Here is a 21,940-nt window from a genome sequence, read left to right as displayed (position 1 = left end):
CTCGTCGAAGCCTTTGTGAACACTGCAACTCTTCGCCTTTGCTGAGTCTTCAATCTTCTGCTCCAGCTGCAATGCGCCTCCTGGCTCCCAGCTGCTCTCCGCTGCTGTTTCTGAGTAGTCGAACCTTTGATCCGCCATGCTGCTTCAACTCGCCAATGACTCTGACTCTGGTGTGGGGTTGGCTGAGTTGTGTTGATCCTTGTTGATTCTTGCGGATCCACCAAATGAAGGAAAAGACCATCTTTTCTGCGCCAGTCTCGAAAAATTTCCACATGCTGCTTGAACTGGGTGGATGCTTGTTGGAGCTTTAACGAGCATCGCCTCGCAAACTTCTGAAGTTTTGGGTCCTTCCTCCACAAAATCTGCTCATTGACTCTTCTTTCAGTTAGTTGTCACATCCAAGTAGGTTCGCATCACTTCCGCTTTCGATTGGCATTTCGTTGGGAAATGAAGCGGACGATCTACTCTCAGTAGCACTGATCACCGTTGGTGAGGATTTGACAACTATTGTCTTCCATTATCTTCGAAGGGTCTTTGAACTTGTGCAGAGCTCCTCTGCTGGATAGATAAGAGAACTGGGGTACTCGGTTTCGCCCATTCTCTTAAGAGTTGAGAAGGCAAAGGTTACTTTGACGTCGCCCGCCTCCTCGAGGTTGTACTTCATGCATCGAGCTGGTTACTGGTCTTCGCCTGCTCTTTGCTCACACTTCTGAAGCACTTGAAGTGTTTGCACTCCTTGCGTTGAGTTAGCTACTGTGATTCACCTTCTCAAAGCCATTGAACTTCTGGAATGCAGGAAGTTTTCACCCCAACTTGGAGTAATTCTCTGATAGATGAGGTCGCCTCTGGGATTGTACCGTCTTCTCCATCAACCCTGCCGCCTACTCCACTGAGTAGCAAAGGTACAGCACCGCGTACTGCCTACTTCGTTCCTTGGTCGTGCACTCTTGCATGACCCGAAGTCCTTCACTTACGGCTATCTTGATGAGAAACTTGTTGACACCGGTCTTACGAAGTTTCTTGGCCTCTGCCCTTCAGCCTTGTCTCGGTACTTGGAGATTGCCTCTGCATGCTCCACCTCCTCGGCCCCTTTCACGACCAAGCGCTCTCCCTCCATGAGAGCAAGGGATCAATGACTTGCACGGAAGTCCCGCCTCTGCGGTACCATGGCGCTGCCATGCCCATGGCCCTACTATCCGTCGCCTCGCCTCTATATCCCTTTTCTTCACAATCAGTAGAGATGTCTCCGTGGCACTCCTCTGAGTCCACCTCCATTCTAACTGATGCTTGATTTTGGGTAGCTAAGTCCCTCTGGACTCGTCGTCGCTTCCTCGCCCCTTTCGACCCCCTGCTTCAACACCTCTATGTTCTCCAAGCAGTCTGTTTGGTCGATGGAAAGACAGACTGCAACTCCCATGCATGGCCTCTGCGATCACGTTGTAGAGTTTGCACCGATTCTGTTCTCCTTAGCTTCCTTGGTAGCAACGTTCGCTTACTCGACCTTGTCCTCTGACTTGTCGGGCTCCCTTAAGCGAATATGAGCTCTGGAGCAGTCCAACTCTCCAGCTGCTTCGATCATACCTCTGTAAGATCAAGTCCCTCCCATGGAACTCACTAGTACTTGCATTCGAACTTTTCCCTTGGTGGAACACAGCCCCCATATGCTGATGACCAAGGCTTTCATCCGATGCAAAATTCGATGCACGCCCGGAAGACCCGCCTCTGCGGTACCATGGCCTTCACTCCTTGAATTCATAGCCCTTCTTGCCGTCGTGTTGTTCATCGAAGTGGAGCTTCCAGTAACTCCCGATCATACCTCCATATGATCTCTTCCCTCATGGGACAGATTGTGTCTATCGCATTGCCACGAACTGTTCCACCATGATCCGCTGCACCATGTCGCCTCCTGGTGACATCTCCATTGCATTCTGATCCTTGTGGAATAAACTCGAATTGTGAACCCTTCATGTGTGGCCTCTGCCAATACATCGCAGGGTCCCTTCCACCTTCGATTTTGTTCGCTCCTCTGGCAATCGACCTTCATCCACCCACTCCTGGGTCACACCTAGATGAAGCACCGCTCTAGGACAGTCCGTCGCCTAATAGCTCTCGAAGTCCACCGACTTCACTGTAATCTGTGCACCATTGTCTGGATCCTGGGCCTCTGCCCCTACCAGCACAATCTTCGCTGCGCACTGCTTCCTTCATAGCAACTCAAATGGTAACACTGTGGCATATTCTTCAAGAGTACCCGCCTCTGCGTCCTCTTGCCCCGTGCTAAGGCCTTCTGAACCCAACTTCGCCTCCGCAAGTTGAGTCGCCTTAGTTCCTCCATCAAATGCTCTTCCGAGTTAAGGTGCATGTGCCGCGAAGCTCCCTTCGGGCGATTTGGGTACTTCGCCAAGTTACACCCAAGTTGCTCCGCTCCTCGTTTTTGCATTGAGTCGATGGTGGCCCTCGCGCCCACCATTTCACGGGTCAGCCCTCCCTTGAGTCCGATCTCCATATCAACTCTAAGTGTGCCATCATTTAAGTTGCTTCAGGTCGCTCCCCCACTTGATCTCGCAATGCATCCACCCATGCATTCTCTCGAGCGAGATCATGTGACAACTCCTCACTGCTTGCTCGGTCCATTGAGCTTCGTGGAGTTGTTGTTTGTGAGGTACTCCTCCTCAACATGTGAAGTCCATCTCACATGATTCTCCCTCTGGAGAGCCGAGACTTATCCCTCCTGGATAACTGTCCCATTGGAGCAATATCTCTCTTCGTTTCGGAGACCACCATCCCCTTGGACTACTCCGATCTGCTGAATAAACTGTGCGTTGTTCTGCCTCCTGCAAACGCACTTGCTAGATTGCGCCTCCACGTCAATACAGCCACCACTGCACCCCTCAAGGCCTAGCAACATGCTGAACTCGTTGCACACTTCAGCCTCCTCCGGACGTATCCTTCGCATGCCGAAGAGAAAGTTTCAATGCTCCATAGCGCCGAGTCTCGGTCGCCTTGGGATGGCCACGAACAATCCATCGTCCGCATACAAGCCCATGCATGAGTACCGAATTCTTCGAGTTAGCAATTCCCCTCACCTCTGTGAGCTTTGCACAACTCTTTCGGTCGCTGAGCAACTCATTCCACTTTGCATGGTCTCGTCCTTTGCCAAGCGCCTCGCTTGCCTTGAGCACCATCAAGTAAAGTTGTCAACGTTGAGCCATAGCTCAAACTCAGCCATCCCAACCTTTGTGCGCTCCGCATTCTTCCAAGCTTGCCTGTTCTCGTGGTGCCTCTTGCGCGAAGGGTTGGCCATTCCTCTGAATGCCAATGTCAGATGCCCGCTCCTCTGAGCGACTCTTTTCCCTACATCTCCATGCCCGTTTTCCCTCAAACGGTCGCGCGTGTGCTGACTGCCCTCCATGCAGCCCCACTAGGTCCCCCACGTTTGCATGTCAAGTGTTTCTATGAGTGCTTGTCCCGCTCTGATACCATATTGTCACGACCTTAGCTGGTTTTGCCTAAGGCGTGCGGCACCCTCGCGCGTCCGTCCGCAAAGGTCAGCCTCCCCGAAGCCTCCCATTGTCCCTTAGGACCAACAAAAGAGAGAACGGGTTAAAGAGAACGCCTCAATCGGGATCCACAAGCAAACATGTCCGAAAAACATTTCATAGACAATACAAATTACAAACAGACTTTACAAGCTCTGAATAGTTGCACAACAAAGGGTAAAATGGTCCATTACAGACCGAAAAGCTCTCGCACGTGTCCACATGACACAACCTTTATTTACAAGCCTAAAGAGGCCACCAACCCAACTAAAATGGGACTTATAAGCCTTCGGCCGCCCCTCTACCTGCTATACAAGGCATGAACATGCCAAAAGACAACGGACAGACATCGGCATTACATCCAACATCTTGTTTAGAAGTTTGTCCGTTACAAACAGGCAGCCTATCATGGAATAAATTGCAGCCACAGTTTCTTCATCCTCGACGAGGGGGCATGCGAATGCCACCATCACCACGCGTGTGGCTGTGCCGGTTCATTCGTTCGCAGACCGATGCGTGTTGCACGTGCATGGAGAACGTGTCTTTCGTGGGGACAGCTGCTGTTGCTGACAGCCGGCGTTGCCATCTGTGCCATCTTGCACAGTATCGCCATGTCGATCACGTGGATCATGGACCATCCATGATTATATAGTGATACACACAGGTCCCCAGCAGCTTCCTCGACCTTGGAATCAATTAATCTTGTCACAAGCTACATAGAATCTTTTCGTCTTCTCCGTCCCGCGCGATGCCATGTTACGCACGCATGCACGAGTGGGGGTTGGAACACTGCAAGCACAAGACAAAACAAGGAGGTGAATGGAGCAGTAAGCAACTCTCTTCGTGGTGGTGAATGGACGTTATGTCACATGGCCAGCCTCGATTACAGCATCTAAAGCTTTATTTACATCCAATACCCGCATTTAATTACTTGTAATCTTTTCATTTACGTCTTCTGATATCAAAACTTACAATGTTTAAATTAAAGCCACTCAAGATCACATGTAATTTAGTCTCTATTTTTTAATGAATATTAGTGATAGTGGTAGGTCTGGAGATATCAAAACTTACAATATTATTAAGGTAGAATATGATTAACCGAGATGTGGAGGATCGAGAGTCAATCTTGATTTGAATTTGAGTCTGATCTATCTGACTCTTAAATTAATACATTAGAAAAAGAGTGATATAGGGTTCAAAAATTTTAGAATAAATTAGTATAATTAAATTATTTTATAGAGGGTTTGATAACCCTCTAGATTAAGTAGGGAGTTGATACCGTATAAATTATTTTGTGAGATTCTTAGATATTTTTTGAGTCAACGTGTTCACTATGTGTAAGGCTGACAAAATTATGTGGCATATTGTTAATAGTCTTCCTAGAGAATAAATCATCCGTGAGGGCACAAAAATCTAATGATCGTTAATTATATATTTTTTCTGTAATTAATTATCTTTAGTATCAATTTTAAAAGTTATATTGGGATCCCTATACGTGAAATATTTAACATATGATGTCGATCATATATATATACTTAGTGATAAGTCGAAATAAAGCAGAATGAATATTTGTTTAATGGTAAATAATTTCGTCAAGAGAAAAATTAAAGTTAAATATTTTATTTTCATAGATATAAAAATTTTAATATAATTTTTAAAAAATATATTTTAATCGATCTAATTATAAATTATCTCATTTAATTATAAATTATATATAAAAAAAATATAATTAGACCGACTAAAATGTACTATTAGAGTGTCGGCAAAAGAAGTCCACTTCAGTCACGGTCGGGTGCAGTCGCAAATGGCTTGTCATGAGAAAGACCGGTTGTCGTTTTAGTGAGAAATTCTCCAAATTGGTTGGTTCCGTGACGGCCGCGACAAACGATGGCCGGTGAGCTCGTTCCCATTAATGGGAGAGGTGTTCGGTGAGCGTGGAGCTCGTTTCCATCAATGGGAAGGTGTGGTTGTTCTTGCTCGATCTCAACATCTTTGATCTCGATGGCCTTACACGTAATGAAGAGCAACAGTTAACCCTTTTTAGGTTGCGTGTTTAATCGGTTCCATCAATGGGAAGGTATCTCCTTGCACGATCTCAACCGTTTTATCTTGATGGGCTTACGTATAATGAACAGATACGGTTAATCCTATTTAGGTTGCGTGTTTGATCAGATAATTGTTAGGAAGGATATTTCAATTAGATCATACATTCAACGTGTCTCATCCGGAGGCAATCTTCCGAGTTCCTTCCTACTTTCGTCGTAAGTATCAGAGAACAGATGCGCACACGATGATCTCTCGTGTTCCACCGAGGCCGGCGCGTTTTACTCGTGTCTCATGCCGCTTATCACCATGTGAATCAGCTTCACATCCACGTGAATAGAGAGAGAGAGAGAGAGAGAGAGACCATGGTTGACCGGCCATAAGTACGCAACGCAACCTTCGAAACTCCACCACCCCCAAGCGAAGCAGCTAGCCGGCCATGAGGCTCTCCTACTCCTTCCCTCGTCCAAGAATCTCCCTCCTCTACATCTGGCCCTGGTCCACGGCCGTCCCTGAGCTCAAGAAGACGGTGGCGCCGACGAAGAAACAAAAGGTGGATGCATTGAACCCCGAGGACTCGGCGGCGGAGGAGGTCCAGTCCGGGAAGCCGCCGCCCTTCAGGATCGGCGATGTCCGGGCGGCCATCCCCAGCCACTGCTGGGTGAAGGACCCCTGGCGGTCCATGAGCTACGTCCTCCGCGACGCAGTCGTCGTCGCCCTGCTCGCTCTCGCCGCTGCCTCTCTCGACAGCTGGACCTTCTGGCCTCTCTACTGGTTCGCCCAGGGCACCATGTTCTGGGCTCTCTTCGTCCTCGGACATGACTGGTACACACCCACCTCGTTCTTCTTGATTGAGCTCAGAGTGGAGGAACTAAGAACGCTTGTGTTGGCAGTGGGCATGGGAGCTTCTCCAACAGTGCATTGCTGAACAATGTCGTGGGACACCTTCTCCACTCCATCATTCTGGTGCCATATCATGGATGGTAAGCGTTGCTTCTACCTAATCTCTAGTATTCATGCTTGGAATCACTTGATTCCGATGTCGAAAGTGATTCTTCCCTTCCAATTCCTTTGTTGGGGTTGGTCGCAGGAGGATTAGCCACAGGACTCATCACCAGAACCATGGGAACGTAGACAAGGATGAATCATGGCACCCGGTCAGTATGATACTTAGCTCCAATTGCTCTGTGTTTGCACTGTATGATGTTTTGCTGCAAGAACGGCACACAGCCGTCTCTCTCTGTTCTGCTCAAGAGCGTCCTGCTTCTTTGCTGCAGCTGAGTGAGAAGACGTACAGAGAAATGGATTCCACCAGCCGAAAGATGCGGTTCACGTTACCTTTCCCTTTGTTTGCCTTCCCTGTCTATCTGGTGAGTCCGCCGAGATCCAAACCCTTGTCGATCGCGCTCGAAGAATTCTAACTCCATTTCTTCTCGGCCATGATTCCGTAGTGGAGGAGAAGCCCCGGGAAGGAAGGCTCTCATTTCCTGCCGAGCAGCAAACTGTTTCGCCCCGGCGAGCAGCAGGATGTCGTCGTCTCCACCGTCTGCTGGTCGGCCATGGCGGCCTCGCTTCTGTGTCTGTCATGGGCGTATGGCCCTGTTCCAGTGCTCAAACTCTACGGCGTACCCTACTTGGTCAGCATCATGGTTGCATTCTCCTGCATGTAGACGTTGAATCTAATGCATCTGCAATTGCCTGGATCAGGTGTTCGTGATGTGGTTAGATTTGGTGACTTACCTGCATCACCATGGACACCGACAAAAGCTTCCGTGGTACCGCGGCAAGGTGAGAGACTCTGTTCCAATCTGGTCGAGGTGAGCTGTTGACCTTCTCAGCTCACACCACTTTCTCCCCATCTCGCAGGAATGGAGCTACCTGCGAGGAGGACTGACGACGCTCGACAGAGACTACGGGTGGATAAACAACATCCACCATGACATCGGGACTCATGTCATCCACCACCTCTTCCCTCAGATCCCACACTACAATCTCGTAGAAGCGGTGAGTATCCATCCTTCCTCTCTTCCTCTTCCTCCGCGGAAGCGTGACCGGTACACTAACTTCCTTCTTGATCCTCCGCTTCAGACCACGGCCGCGAAGCCGGTGCTGGGGAAGTACTACAGAGAGCCCGAGAGATCCGGGCCGCTGCCATTTCACCTGCTCGGCGTTCTGCTTAGAAGCCTAAGAGTCGATCACTTTGTGAGCGACGAGGGGGACGTCGTCTACTACCAGACAGACCATCAGCTGCACGGTGGCCGGCGGCAGAAGTCGAAGTGAAGCCTCCCGTGTCGCTCCGCCGATTGGTAGCAGGTGTCCGATTCTTGCAACCGAACCGGTAGTCCACGATGAGGCCTCGCCTGATCTCATCTCATTCATCTTGCATTGGCTATCCTTGTTTGTTCGTTTGTGAATCTTGAGTTGGGTGGCGGATCTCCGGCCGGTGAGCTTTTCTGTATCAATTTATTTTTCTTTTTGGTGTATCATTTCATCTCTGGGCGAAATACAATATTTATTTGAATAATAATAATGACAATAACAATAGCTTTGGTGCAATTATTTATAGTCCCAAGTAGAAAATATATGCTTATAATACAAAGAGGGGCTAATTAATTAGTTATCTTTGGTTTTAAACATTTAATTTCATTTCTTTTTATGTCATCGATTCTACTAACGAAAATACTTCGTATACTTAATGATAAACCGAAGTGAGATAGAGTCAACATGTGTTTGTTAAACTTTACGATATTTCCGTAAGTAGAGTCCTCGCCTAAGAAGAAACATGATTAAATGTTTCAATATATATAGGGATCCCAATATAATTTTTAAAAATATAAAAAAAATAAAATATTAAAGATAATTAATTTAAATATATATATATATATATAATTAATTCTATAAAAAAATATGTTTACTCGGAGTGAAAATTATTGAGATCAAGAGTCAAAAACCCAATATATATAATAATCCTTTAATCTATTTGCCTATTGTGATCAACATGCGATGCCAACATGCAACTATTCAAGTTGATCGGAGAAGGCCAATCTAGGATTGCATATAGAACTAGCTGAGATCACAGTTCATATCCTCCTTTTTCTCTTACGGCCACTCACAGGTGGCCTAATAGAAGTATCTCTTCATGAATTTATTCTTATAGACATGAGTAAACACACACGCCTTATGTTAATTCAAGATCATTGCAGACTTTTCGACACATATCCTGAAATCTTATACGCTCTCATGCTGTGTGGTGATTAGAGAGAGTCAAACACACAGACAAGTAACAACAAGCTCGGTAAACCCATCCCACAAGGCCTCACTCCTCATGGTAGGATTATTCCCTTTGATGTGTTGATTTCGAAGAAGAACACCACTCCATGGCCTCCGCAACTCGACAGTCGTAGTCCTCACTCACTCTTCCTCATCTGCTTCTGCCGCATCAATCCATTCTTTCTTCCGGTGGTGGTGAATTGGGTGCCGGAGCAGAGTCTACTTGAGGGCCGGCCGACTCTGTCGTAAGAAAGCTTAGCGTCATGACTACATCAGCCATTAACGGGCGCACCGAAGCCTCTTCTTGGAGACACATCGCGGCGACGGCCACCGCTTGGCTCAAGCCTTTTGATGGATACTCCCCTTGCAGAAGTGGATCGACGAGCTCCGGGAACCTTTTCTGGTCTCTGAACATCGGCATCGCCTGCGGAAATCAGCAACAAAATAAGATCTTACATAAACATGTCCTCGAAACTGAAACTCGATGATCCACAGCACGTATCTACATTCGGAGGGTTGATTTCATACCCAAGCAACAAGGTTCGGTTCATTCGTGTCCATGACACTCTTCCCCGTGATCAACTCGAGCATCACGACTCCAAAACTGTAGACGTCTGACTTCAAGGTAAGCTGACCTGTTCTCGTGTATTCAGGTGAACTGTAGCCATTGGTGTCCATCACCATCGACGATACATGGACTTTGTCCCCCTTTGCAAGCCCAATATCAGAGAGTTTTGGGTTGAAATCTTCGTCGAGCAGAATGGTGGATGGTTTAAGCTCACGGTAGATCACAGGCGGGTCGGCCTTCTCGTGCAAAAACTCTAGACCTTGAGCGGTGCCATATGCTATCTTCATCCTAGTATACCAGCTTATAGGTTTCTGATCAGCTGAGGTACCTGGAAACAGGAAAAAATGATGTTACTGGTTTCTGCAATAGCATATCAAATTACTTGCTTACAATGATTATTATTACTCTTATCGAAGGAAATATTTTAAGCCTAAGCAACTTTAGAAGCATCATCCCGGCTTTCTTGAACCAACTATGGTTCAAGAAAATTCACCTATCTAACTATGGTTCAAGATAATTCATACAATGAAGAACACAAGGTTTCCATGGACAAGACAATAGGTATGATAGAAAAGAGCAGTAGTCTTCAGACGGGAATCGTGCAAGAAACAGATGAATTCCACGAAGAACAGCATGCGAAAATACAAAACGAACTATTGTTAAGACAGTACCATGCAAATGGTCTTCCAAAGAGCCCGTAGGCATATACTCATAGACCAAGAGTCTTTGATCACCATCGGCGCAGTATCCGATAAGCTTGATTAGATTTTGATGTTGGAGGAGACTCAGCGCCTTTACTTCAGCAAGAAAATCTTGGCCTTGGTACCCATTCCTGTCTAGTTGTTTAACAGCTACAGTCTATACCCCAAAGTTTGACTTTTATGAGTAACCATATGGCTCAGAGTAAGAATTAACCTTACAAATGTCACAATAAGCTACTACAAGACTAGAACATAGATTTAACTGTGTTTACCTGGCCATTATTCTCGAGGCAGCCCTTGTAAACTCTTCCGAACCCTTCTTCACCCAAGAGGAATTCGGGTCGAAAGTTCTTGGTAGCCGAAGCAAGCTCACGGAATGTAAATGTCTGTGCTGCAATACTTCCATTTCCAGCATCCTGTTGAGCTTCTTCCACCGAGGCCTTTTGTGTCGGATGCCCTGCACAATGAAGAAGTTTGCAAGCAAAACTATGAGAAGGCATGAGGAGTCACAGACTGACTTTACATTTACAGAAAATGAGATACATCTGATCAATGTCACATTACACCGATGTAACCTTGACAAAGGGATTCCCAAAAAAAAAAAAAAAAATCGATTGCCGTCGCCTAGTCATAATCCGAGGCAATGCTTCAGAATCCTCTCTGAATTCTATCGAGCTCTTTTATGAGTACAATTCTAAATAAAGACAGGCACCGAAAGCAAATGATTTAGAGTTTGGACTTGGCAGCAAAAGAAGCAATTTATTCCGAGTAACACCTGCTTCTTGCAATGGTTCATAATCCCAATTGAGTCAAAGATTGAGCCCTTCGCTTAGCTAAATGTGTCTGGTAAAGCTCGCGATTATAAAGTGAAATAGGCAACCGATTTCTATGTTTGTAATTTGCATGCTTCTACACACCTGATGAAGGCAAAGTAGAACTTCATTTGACTGATGTACCATTTACAACATTTCTAGAACGAAACCGATGTGAATTAGTCATCCCTGGATTGCAGAAGATAAATTCTCAGATGTCAGATGATCAATTCACAAAGCTATCGAAATAGCATATCGATGTTTTGAATTGGGGTTTTCTGTTATGCAGTAGTAATTTGGTTGTGTTTTTCACATAATTTACATAAAAAATGAGCCATTCTTGCTGTGCCCCTCCCTTACAGAAAAGAAAAAGGAAGATCTACGCATTCTGGAATTAACCTAAAAATTCGAAGGAGACAAAAAGACGTGAAAATTCTAAGTTTGAATCAAAGAGCAGACGAAGAAATAGCACGAGATGATGGTGGCAAGCAACAGAAAACTCACCGGGCTTTTCTGTCAGTTCATTGTCCTTAACGACGCGTGCGACCGGAGATAGATCCTCCTCTGCGGCGCTCTTCCTCGAAAAACAAGGAAAGCAGCTCATTTCGTAGAACACCACTCGAGTTACCTTCGATTCTCCTCGACAGCCTCAAATCTCCAGGCATAATCCAGGCTCTATCGTCAACAAACTACAAACATTTCTTTTTTTCTGAAAAGGCATGTAAAAAGCATCCAATTTACCAAAAGGAATCAAAAATTTCCGGCACCCGAGCCCTGAAATCCTCAAAAATTCGGAAAATTTCAACACGGGGTTGGAAATTTCGACAGGTCAAGGTCAGGAAAACAACACGTCCAGATCGAGATCACCACGATAACTCCAAACCGGGGTTGGGGGGGTGGGGGTGGGGGCGCAAATTTGTCGAATTTTCATCCAAGACGCCCCTGAAAGGCTTGAAAGCCCTTCCGGGGAGATCAGAGTCCCTGAGGGGGGAGCAAGTCGGCTCAAAGAACGATCTTTTATTAGGGGAGGGAGGCGAAGAAGGGAATAAATGGGGCAAGTGCTTGGGCAACGGGCACCGGTGGCTCCTCCGGAAGTGGTGGGTGGGATTTGAGGACATCTGCAACGCCCTCGGCACGCGACCTCGATCCAAATTCGCGGGGCGGAGAGAGACGAGGAGGAATCCCCGTTGGCAATCTTCCGGTAATTATGGACTACAGAACCGAAGGAAAGAAGGGTGGGGACGAGAGAGAGAGAGAGGGAGAGCGAGCGAGCGAGCGAGCGAGAAGGGCGGGAACAAGTCAATAGAACATCCGCTAGATCACGAGCTACGAAGCTTTATGATTCGTGCACAAGATCTGATGGGCTTATCTAATCGGGTTAGCTACGTTTAGCATCACAGGTTTACATTTTAAAAGTTATATCGATATTCCTATAATTATGAATATAAAATATTTAATCTAATTTCTCATCGTATTATCGATTCGGAAGATAACGGACATGCTTACGTGCAGAAATAATACTAAAAATAGATAATTCTCTCTCCTTCTGACTTCGTCCTCCCATCAATTTTACTATTCTTTTGAATGATCTACCCAATGGCGATGGCAACTTCTTTTATCTCTTGCATCATTTCATTTCTTCTATTTCATTATCCCCCTTTCAACTTCGTTATTCTCTTGGACGACCTACCCAACGAAAGCGTCGATGTTGATTCTCATCTCTTGCACTCTAATTTCTATTACTTTACTATAGTATTTGTCGCCCTTGTCCTTGGGCTTCATAGAGGTTAGAGGCGACGCTCGAATCTCATCTGGGATGCCATGATCAGCAAAGAATCACCGATCTTATGCTAAGCTAAAGGCATTGGGAAGAATAGCGAAGCAAAAGACATGAAACAGTACAAGATATAAGGATCGCTATGAATGCCACTAATGAGTTAGGATGTCTAAGAGGATAGCAAAGTAGAAGAAATGAAATGATACATGAGATGTTGATCGTCACTAATACTATTGTTGGATAGGGTACCTATTTTTAACGTTATTTTTACATTTGACAGTACGTGCAATATTTTCTGTTAGTATAGTCGATAACACGAGGAAAAATAAGATTAAATTTTTTACTTTTGTAACTATAAAAATATCAATATAATTTTTTAAAATATAAATATCGAAATACTAAAGATAACTTATAATTAGCCTTTTCTAATTTGAGTTTTGGATAATTTTATTCTGAATTATTTGATTTGGGTCTAGTCATTAACTTATGATAAATGATGACTTTTAATTTACGATTAATCTTTAAATTAAATCCGAAGTGTTTTGACACAAAATATATTATTTTTATTTTTATTTTTTGCTGCCCCTTTACTTATAACTCAACGTAATTAGTACCATATTCATATATTTCGTATGGTCTCTTTAAATATAAATGACGATATATACATAATATTTTTTTATGATATCAAAATATTATAATATTATTATAATTAACGTAATAATATATCGATTTATCTTATGGATCGGATCCATTCGATGTGAAGGAAAAGATCAAAAACATTTTGGAGATAAGGTACTAATAAGAAAAATAGAAATATAAAAACCACCAATTAGAAAAGCCGAAAGATTTGTCCGGAAATTCGCACAATATTAACAAAAAACAAAGTTGCTACTTCTTTTCTATCATACAACACCAATATTAGTTCGCCACGTGTCCGAGCTGATCACCATGGGTCCCCCGTCGACGAGAGTGGCCTCGCACGTGCGGTCTCACTTTTCCCGCTCCCACCCGTTTTAAAATTTCCACGCCCAAAATAAATAAATAAAAAGACAAACACAACCGCGATCCGAAGGCCGCCTTTGGCGCCCCGAAATTAAAAGGGAGGAGACGCTCGCAGACAAGATGGAGCCTCTCGGCCATTTTTAGATGGGATCGCGCTTCCGTCCTCCCGATCTCTCCCTCACCTCGGTGGAGGATGGTTCCGACGCCTCGAGGCCGCCGCTGCCGCCCATGGCGAACCCTAGCTCATCAGCAGGCGAGCTCCCCTCTCTCCTCTTTCGCTCTCTCTCTCCTCGGGTCAGGGTCGGTGCCGTTAGGGTTTCCTGTTTGGAACAACTCCTGCAATTCCGCGCTTTCTTTCTCTTCCTAGGTCTTGGGAAGGTATGCGTTCTGTGTTTATCCTTGAATTAGAGTTGCTCTGTCAGATTCTTGAGCCGTCCGTGGTGGCGCTTGAAATGAAAGGCAGGTCATCCAGAAATCCCTTTCACATTAGCTTTTCGCCTGTACGTTTCTAGATGTTTAACGCACACGATGAAGTTGTGATGTGGACCCTTTCGTAGGCGACTATCTTGACTTTGTTGGGTTTATTCTGCTCGGGTACCGTGCGGGGCACTCGGTTTGGTAGAAAGAAAAGAAAGTGTATTGGATCATCAATATCAAATCAGCTATTATAATTGTTGTAACAATCTTTAAGTTGGATGACCTCTATCTATATATACATGTTTGGGAAAGTAGCATGTTTTTAGTGTGGACTTTATCTTATCGAATGCAGGACTTGCTGAACATAAGGTTCAGCTGGTACGGACTTGTAAATCACCCAAAGATATGAGCAACAAAGAGAATATTTCCACTATTGAAGAAGATGGTTTGGATGTTTCAACCTTCTGCAAGGTGGAATCAGTGCAGAAGAGGAGCAAAAAGTCTGGACGGTGTAATCTGAGGAAAAGCTTAGCTTGGAACCAAGCATTCCTAACCGAAGAAGGTACTTTAATTTTATCACTAATTCTCTAGTATCTGATTTAGTAGAAGGTGCTTTAGTTTTATCACTAATCATATCACTAATTCTCTACTAAGAAGGTACTGATTTCTTACAATTTACTTAATCATGTCCCTGAAATTTTATCACTCTCATCAGGTGTGCTAGATCCACTGGAGCTGTCTATCCTCGGTGGGTCTTCCATGAAGCAGAAGGAGAGTGTTCTCTCTGTAATTAATGGACAACTGTCACCACTATTGGGGTTCCATAAGTCAGATGTTACAACGCCATGTGATGCTGTTGGACAGAAGACTATTGGCAAAATGCATGTGCAATCTGGAGGAAGAAAATTGAAAGATAGCAATTTAATTGGCAAGTTTGATGCATCAATTCAGGAAGAACAGCAAGAGTTGATGGTTAGTATTTCTCAAGTCAGCTCTATGATATCTTCTTTTCCATGTGATTTTGTATGAACCATCGTAGGTGACACTTCAGTATTCCCAATATGCATATACAACTTCCTTTATGCCACTAATCAGATATTACAAGTGAAGATTTATATGCTCATATCATTTTCTGCAATCTCTAGGTCTCAGGAGTTATATCAACGAGCAAGCGCACAACAAAAAGTGTGCCACGACTACCGGCTGCATCTTCATATCCTTTTACATTCCTCTTCCAAAAAGAATATTTGGATACTTATTATCAGAGGGGATTTGACAGATTCTAGATCTTTTTCATTTGCCTAATTTTTTTATAATAAATTTAATATTCATTAGTTGCTCTATTTATGGAGGTAAGGATTCATATATTGACCCTCCTCATTGCTTCATTCACTGATTCGTCCTTTTATTTTAATAACTTCAAAAACCATAATCTTAACTCCACTGTACACAAAAGAGAGTTGCAAGCTCAAATGCAGCAAATCCTACATCAAAAATTCCGAAGTTTATGCCTACAAAGTCACATGCTGCCTCTCTTACACCTACTTCCAGAGGTGACATTTCAACCCCAAGGGACTTTACTTTAGACCAACGTGCCACGATGGGTACTCTTTCTAAATTTGATTTTATTTTGTCTAAATGATTCTTGAGAAGTCTGTTAATATATTTTGGTGAAGTTTGTTGGCCATATTTAGTATTCTGTACTATCTGTATGACATATTGGAATTGCAGTTTATACGGAGCAGAATTCTAGTGTGAGGTGTTTTCCATCAAACATGAGAAACCAATCCACTTGTGCTCAATCATCCAAATCTTCTGCAGTTAATTCTCATAGGCCCTTGGTGAGGAACAACATGTTCATTGAGTCTGTTATTGATCTTTTTTAAATCTGTATATGGCATCAAACTGAATAATGTAGTATTAGTTATACTATTTATTTCCATTCAGTTTTGGTTTGGCATGCATTGATCAAATTAGAAAGTCCACTGAAAGGTGTTTATTTATTTTCTAGGTTCCCTTGATGGAGAGAGGTGTGAAAGGTTTTAGTTTGATGTCAGATTCATCAGCTTCTAAAGTTGTGCAGGGAACAATAATTTCTTGTAACTCCAGTAAAGAATCTTCATCATATCCTTCAAAAGCCTATCATGCTGCAGGAGGTGCTCTTGCACCAGGACATGCAAAACCATCTGCGTTGCGGATGCCTTCACCATCGTTGGGATTTTTTCAACAGGTAACATCTACCATTATGTTTCTATATCAATTTCTTGCTGCATATTGGATACACAAAAAGTTGAACTGGGCAAAATCATTCTAATTAAAGAGAAAAAAAAAGGTGACATTTGCTAATTGGTTTTTAATAAACTTTAATTTGTATTAAATATCATCTCCTTCTGTTGTCATGCTTCATAAGGGAAGGTAGAAATGCAAAATTCTGCTTAATGAATATAATGACGGTTATCAAATAATTGACAGCATACATGCAGCGGATGCACATCAACGTTTCCAACACTTCAAAATAGGGTTCCTATGTGATTATTAAATAAATGTTGGATGATAATTAAGAAGTCAATTTGAAGCTATTCCTATGATACAACAATGAGCACATGTTTGAGTTTTTGGAAAGTTTCAAACTTATACCAGTTCATAACAGCAGCTAAACCACCATAAAGATATCATAACCACAATGGTGTTCTGTTTCAACTTTTTAACTGAAAGATGTTCAAAATGGAAGGTCGAGAAATTAACTAATTTATAAGCTTAATATATATGACAGCCACTGTGAGTAATTTTTTATAATTTTTTTTTGTCTGATTAGTTGTGCACCAACATACCTTATGGTATGTCTGCATGTTTGCTCATGCAGGTGCCCGTCAACTATCAAATTAGATTATTTAATGTTCTCAATCAGATGATTTTGAACTCCATGACTAGTTATTTTTGACAGTATTCGTTATTTAATATTTACTGATATTGTAGGGCAAGCGTCCTTCATATTGCCCCCAACCTCAAGTAAATGTTCAACCGCCCCGACCTACTATTCCTTGTATAAGAGCAAGTAAGATAAGGCCCACAGAAGAATCGAGGCTTTTGCCTACTTCGACTTGGCAAAAATCTTTGAAGGGCCTTCCTGCTCCAGAATCTTTTGCTGGGACTATAATTTCTAGCAAAATGGAGAACTCTTTGGTAGCTATCTCTTTACCCTCATCCAACGGAAATGTTGTGCATCCATCAACGAGGGAAAATGTTTCAAAGATGCAAAGGGACAAGATGGCTATAGGAGCCTCTGGAAGGTTGTCAGACAGCCAGACAAGTGGTCAACAAGCCTTAAAGAGGTATCGGTCACTAATTGATGATGATTTTGCACACCCTCGAGTTTTGTCATCAGGAAACCCAGAACATAATGTTGACAAGGAAGTACCTTTTGTGAGTAGCTCAGTGCCGAAGATGAATAACAAGCTTTTGGTTCATGAAAGTAGATTACCTGTGGTACCACTGAAAGTTAATATCCCTGAGGATGTCCACCATACATGCTTGCCTACCAAAATAAATCATGCAAGTGAAACTGAATTATCTGAAGCAAGCTCTCTGTGTAAACTAAATGCAGATGTGTTAGATGAAGGTGCTTCAGAATTGGATAACAAGGCCAAACGACCACTGTCAGAATATACAGGGTGGGTTGCTCATGCTGTCTCAGAACAGGGTGGGTTGGCAGCTAGGAATTCAAATTCATTGCCAGATCTAGAGGTTGGCATTTCATCGAGATTTGTTGAATTTTCTGCTTTAACCAAATCACCTTTGAGATGGAGTAAAACGAAAGTAGTAGGTTCTGGCTCTTGTAACAGTTCAGAATCAGGTTGTTCTTTAGCTCAAGAAACATGTGCTGTGGACAATTCAGAAATCCACCATGTGACACGTATCTCTTCAGAGGAAACCATGTCATCTTTGACTTCAAGCAAAGAACACATAGCTGGTTCTGATTTCATTAGCAATACAGAAGTAGACTGTTCAGCACAAAACACAGGCATACATGTTGAGAAAGCAAATTTAGGAATGAATAATTTGGCTGCTATAGTGTCTAGTTTACCAGAGGATCCTCAACCTACGGCATCAACTGACAGTAAATGTCATGATTTTAGAGTGTGTTTTGATAATAAGGATCCTATCAACTTAAAGGAAGAGGGAACCTTGGTGCCCAAGTAAGTACTTGTTATATAAGTTGAGCTACTTTCATCTTGTTCAGGATAAATGTGAATGCATCAAAGTTTTCTTTTTCTCTTATTTATCTCCAGTGGCAGCAAGAATGATCAGAAGGATAGAGTGCAGCAAGATATTACCCATCTGAAACATCACTTGAATGCTGTCCCATTCACCGATGAGTGGCTTGCTGCAATTGAGGCTTTTGGGGAGGTCAGTTAATGCTGATGAAAAGTTTTCAGGATTGACTATTTTTGCTTTAGTTCCTTCAAATAATTGGATTAAATGAGTATAGACTTTTTATTGATTCCAACAGGAATTAAAATGTTAAGACTGTTTGTTTTCTCAAACCTGTCCAGACTCAGACATGTCTCTCTCCCTGGTGTCTTTTGCTTTTGTGTTTCCAATAATGGTTGAAGAGCAATACTATTAAGAATGAAGCTGGTTCTTAAGTGATGGTGAAACATAGTGCAGAAAGTAGTCGATTGACAATTGTTGAAAACAAAGCTAAATTAAGAAGCTTGTTAAGACAAAAATCATTAATTTGTTATTGCTTTTTGGTATAAGGATGAAAACCCAAAACTTATGGTGGATGATAGCTGTAGCAAATAATTTTTTTGTCTGTTAGTTTATGCCATACCTGACATCAGGTTGCTTCTACCAAGAATACTTTGGAACAGCATTATCATATTCTCCTACATCTATCTAATGATTCCACTCCTTTCTTTTACCTGCATATCATACATAAGGTCATAGATTCATAGGAAGCACTCAGCTCATCTATTTTGCATATGTTGGCAAGCACTCATGGATCAGCTATTAACAGGAAATATTGGAGTTCAAAACAGGCCCTGTACAAAATTCTCCACCAGACAAGACTCTTCCTAAACCTGGTCCATGGTCACCGGTATGCCATCTTCTCTTCCTTTTTATTAGTATGGTACAAGCTTACACATTATTTCATTTAGATTGTGCTCAGGCATGGTGGCAATGTGTATATTTTCTAAGAGTTTGATTAATTTGTTTATTTGGAAACCGAAAGTTTAGGATGGAACGGGATTTTAGACTTACATTGGAACAAGATTTTAGACTTACACTATGAAATTAATGTCTTGTCACCAACTTTAGATTAAAAAATTCAGGCAACAACAAGGCAAAATTTCCTTGTAGGTTTGATAATAATATTATGAGAAATTATATTATACGTTGTCGTTTAATGATAATATAGAAAAAATAATATGCATGATATGAAATATAAGATAAGATAGAGCAATTTTTGGATGCATTTTTTCCTTTGAAAAGGAAAGGTGGTAATTTATCTTTATTTCCATTTTGATTTTACTTTTTTCTTCTTTATCTCATTCTCCTTTTTATTTTTTAATTTTATCTCCCTTTTCCCTTCTTCCCTTTAGTCTACTTATTCTTTTATTCTCTTCTAAAAGTATATGTTAGACTAATCATTCAACACATTATTGCTACGTGGAAGAGAAGATGAAGCTTTCTTTTTGTCATTTATGATCAGAAAGACAATCATAAGTTTCCTTTTTTTGCCATTTGTGACTATAAAGACAATCACAAGTTTTCTTCTTATCCTTTATGATCAGAAAGACAATCACAAGCTCTCTTCTTACCCTTTATGATTAAGTATAAAAGCTCACTTTTAACACAGAGAAGAGAGGAACTTCTTTGGATTCTTTACGTTCGTACTCGTACACCTCAGGATACTAATTTGGGCGTTGGAGAGATCGAGTTAAGAAACACTGGTCTTCGTGCAAGTGACACCAGAAAAGGACAACCTAACTTTGTGAAGAGAAATCCATCACGGTGGAGGCATAAGGTAAAATATGCTCGAGATGTGTGAGTAAAAAAAAACATGACCTATATGAAGAGAAATTCGCTACAACGGAGGCATAAGGTCAAATGTGCCCGAAGCATGTGAGTCGAGAAAATCTGACCCGTGTGGAGAGATTCATTATGATGGAGGCGTAAGGCCGAATGTGCTTGAGGCGCATGAGTTAGGAAAACCCGACCCATGTGAAGAAAAATCCATCATGATAGAGGCACAAGGTAAAATGTGTCTGAGGCGCATGCGTTGGGAAAACTCGACTCGCATGAAGAGAAATCTGTCATGACGGAGGCACAAGATCAAATGTGCTTGAGGCATATGAGTCGGGATATCACGACTTGTCTGAGGAGAAATTCACCACGATGAAAATATAGGCCAAAATATGCTCCAGACATGTGAATCTTGGACGCTCTCATGTCAGATGAGCTAAACGTCGCATTTTGAGTTCCTCTCGCAAAAGGCTCGAAGCACGTCTTGGGGAGGGGGGGGGGGCAAATGATAGGGGATATATTATCAACTAATCATTCGACACGTTACCATGTATTGCCCAGAGAGAGAAGAAGAAGTTTCATTTTTGTTATTTATGACTAGAAAGACAATCACAAGCTTCCTTCTTATCATCTATGACCAGAAAGGTAATCACAAACTTTTTTCTTACCCTTTATAATTAGAAAAGTAATCGTAAGCTTTCTTCTTGTGCTTTATAACCTGGTATAAAAGTTCTCCTTTAACACAGAGAAGAGAGGAACTTCTTTGGACTACTCGCATCTGCACTTGTATACCTCGGGTTACTAATATGATTCTCAAAGGGATTAGGTCGGGAAATCTTTTCGGTCCTTGGTTTTAGGTGACACTTTAGGAGCTTGGTGTTTTCATCTCGGAGGCACTTTGGATAATCTTGTGCATACAAAGACTCCTTTACTTTGTATTTTTCGTTAATGTGATGATGCATCTTGATCAGGGGCATCGATGAAGGCGTGTCGCCAGATTTGTCATGCTGATGATTGGCAACACGGGTAAATGATTTTGTGCAGGAAGAAATCGAAGCGTTTTTAGTCATATTTTGATAATTATGGCTTTGTGTGTATTATAATATATAACTTTTTCTTTTTGTGGAATCCGACTTGAATCATATCATCTTACTGGTCCAACTTGAGATCAGCCCAACCTGGGTGGATTGAACTCCAATCAGGTTATAAAATGTTTTGTGCTTCTATTGCTGTGACCATTTGGTGGTCTTGTGTTTTTATGTGGTGGGCTCTGCAGGTTAAACGGAAAGCTCAGGACGTAGGACCATTTGATTGCACGAAGCATTCGACAAATCTGTCACCCCCTGATTCCTCCTAACCCGTCGGTTGCCTCGTATGAAGAGACCTCTTGGTGATCTCAGAGTTTCGATTTGCTCAGCATGATCTGCTTGTACGTCATACTTTTCAATGTACAGACAGTTTCATAAACCTATGAACGCGAATAAAATGGCGAACTGCACGGTTTTTTTTTTCATATTTATTTTTAGGGTTGAATATGTTCTATTTATTTCGAGGGTTGAATATGTTTCCTCGAACACGGTCTAATTGGTACATCATGAATCGCTACTTGATGTTTTCCCTGCTATCTATCGTGTCATCATCATCTACAATGTTGAGATCCCGTTAAAACGCTTGTTTGGAACAAGCTTTATATATATACATGCAGGCAGCTACGAGAAGATTGATGGAAACAGGGAGTATATAATATTATATACAAGTCCTACATACCCTTTTTTTTTATT

The 21,940-nt window shown here is 42.5% G+C and overlaps 3 protein-coding genes across 3 annotated transcripts; 2 read left to right on the top strand and 1 right to left on the bottom strand.

Moving 5' to 3' along the window:
- The first annotated feature begins 5,904 nt into the window (after nucleotides 1-5,904).
- On the top strand, nucleotides 5,905-8,126 carry LOC135639104 (fatty acid desaturase DES3-like). The gene is made up of 8 exons (XM_065152879.1): nucleotides 5,905-6,407; nucleotides 6,476-6,565; nucleotides 6,673-6,739; nucleotides 6,860-6,952; nucleotides 7,034-7,219; nucleotides 7,290-7,370; nucleotides 7,449-7,586; nucleotides 7,671-8,126. Exons 1-8 carry the CDS (start codon nucleotides 6,022-6,024, stop codon nucleotides 7,860-7,862), a joined length of 1,233 nt encoding a protein of 410 aa, XP_065008951.1. The 5' UTR covers nucleotides 5,905-6,021; the 3' UTR covers nucleotides 7,863-8,126.
- Nucleotides 8,127-8,742: 616 nt separating this feature from the next.
- Nucleotides 8,743-12,103, bottom strand: LOC135639105 (serine/threonine-protein kinase PBL27-like). Its single transcript, XM_065152880.1, has 5 exons — nucleotides 11,438-12,103; nucleotides 10,394-10,578; nucleotides 10,092-10,278; nucleotides 9,381-9,748; nucleotides 8,743-9,276 (listed from the first exon to the last, which is right to left on the bottom strand). The coding sequence occupies exons 1-5, from the start codon at nucleotides 11,535-11,537 to the stop codon at nucleotides 9,022-9,024; spliced, it is 1,095 nt and encodes a 364-aa protein (XP_065008952.1). The 5' UTR covers nucleotides 11,538-12,103; the 3' UTR covers nucleotides 8,743-9,021.
- Nucleotides 12,104-13,784: 1,681 nt separating this feature from the next.
- Nucleotides 13,785-21,771, top strand: LOC103984916 (uncharacterized). The gene is made up of 11 exons (XM_065152978.1): nucleotides 13,785-13,965; nucleotides 14,482-14,691; nucleotides 14,845-15,101; nucleotides 15,275-15,412; nucleotides 15,568-15,733; nucleotides 15,861-15,970; nucleotides 16,141-16,359; nucleotides 17,106-18,325; nucleotides 18,419-18,536; nucleotides 19,150-19,230; nucleotides 21,436-21,771. Exons 1-11 carry the CDS (start codon nucleotides 13,857-13,859, stop codon nucleotides 21,514-21,516), a joined length of 2,709 nt encoding a protein of 902 aa, XP_065009050.1. The 5' UTR covers nucleotides 13,785-13,856; the 3' UTR covers nucleotides 21,517-21,771.
- The last annotated feature ends 169 nt before the right edge of the window (nucleotides 21,772-21,940 follow it).

The sequence above is a fragment of the Musa acuminata genome, chromosome BXJ3-5, assembly GCF_036884655.1.
Source record: "Musa acuminata AAA Group cultivar baxijiao chromosome BXJ3-5, Cavendish_Baxijiao_AAA, whole genome shotgun sequence".
NCBI classification, from domain to species: Eukaryota; Viridiplantae; Streptophyta; class Magnoliopsida; order Zingiberales; family Musaceae; genus Musa; species Musa acuminata.
This window is presented reverse-complemented; position numbering and strand designations above follow the sequence as displayed.

What these genes read in the sequence shown, in the direction of transcription:
- LOC135639105 (XM_065152880.1), bottom strand. Translation starts at nt 11,537, where the DNA reads ATGAGCTGCTTTCCTTGTTTTTCGAGGAAGAGCGCCGCAGAGGAGGAT. An exon ending in TGAACTGACAGAAAAGCCCG is followed by an intron (nt 10,579 to 11,437) that starts GTGAGTTTTCTG and finishes TTCATTGTGCAG; the next exon opens with GGCATCCGACACAAAAGGCC. An exon ending in GCCTCGAGAATAATGGCCAG is followed by an intron (nt 10,279 to 10,393) that starts GTAAACACAGTT and finishes TTTGGGGTATAG; the next exon opens with ACTGTAGCTGTTAAACAACT.
- LOC103984916 (XM_065152978.1), top strand. Translation starts at nt 13,857, where the DNA reads ATGGGATCGCGCTTCCGTCCTCCCGATCTCTCCCTCACCTCGGTGGAG. An exon ending in AGACCAACGTGCCACGATGG is followed by an intron (nt 15,734 to 15,860) that starts GTACTCTTTCTA and finishes TTGGAATTGCAG; the next exon opens with TTTATACGGAGCAGAATTCT. An exon ending in GAGGGAACCTTGGTGCCCAA is followed by an intron (nt 18,326 to 18,418) that starts GTAAGTACTTGT and finishes ATTTATCTCCAG; the next exon opens with TGGCAGCAAGAATGATCAGA.
- LOC135639104 (XM_065152879.1), top strand. Translation starts at nt 6,022, where the DNA reads ATGAGGCTCTCCTACTCCTTCCCTCGTCCAAGAATCTCCCTCCTCTAC. An exon ending in TTGCCTTCCCTGTCTATCTG is followed by an intron (nt 6,953 to 7,033) that starts GTGAGTCCGCCG and finishes ATGATTCCGTAG; the next exon opens with TGGAGGAGAAGCCCCGGGAA. An exon ending in ACTACAATCTCGTAGAAGCG is followed by an intron (nt 7,587 to 7,670) that starts GTGAGTATCCAT and finishes CCTCCGCTTCAG; the next exon opens with ACCACGGCCGCGAAGCCGGT.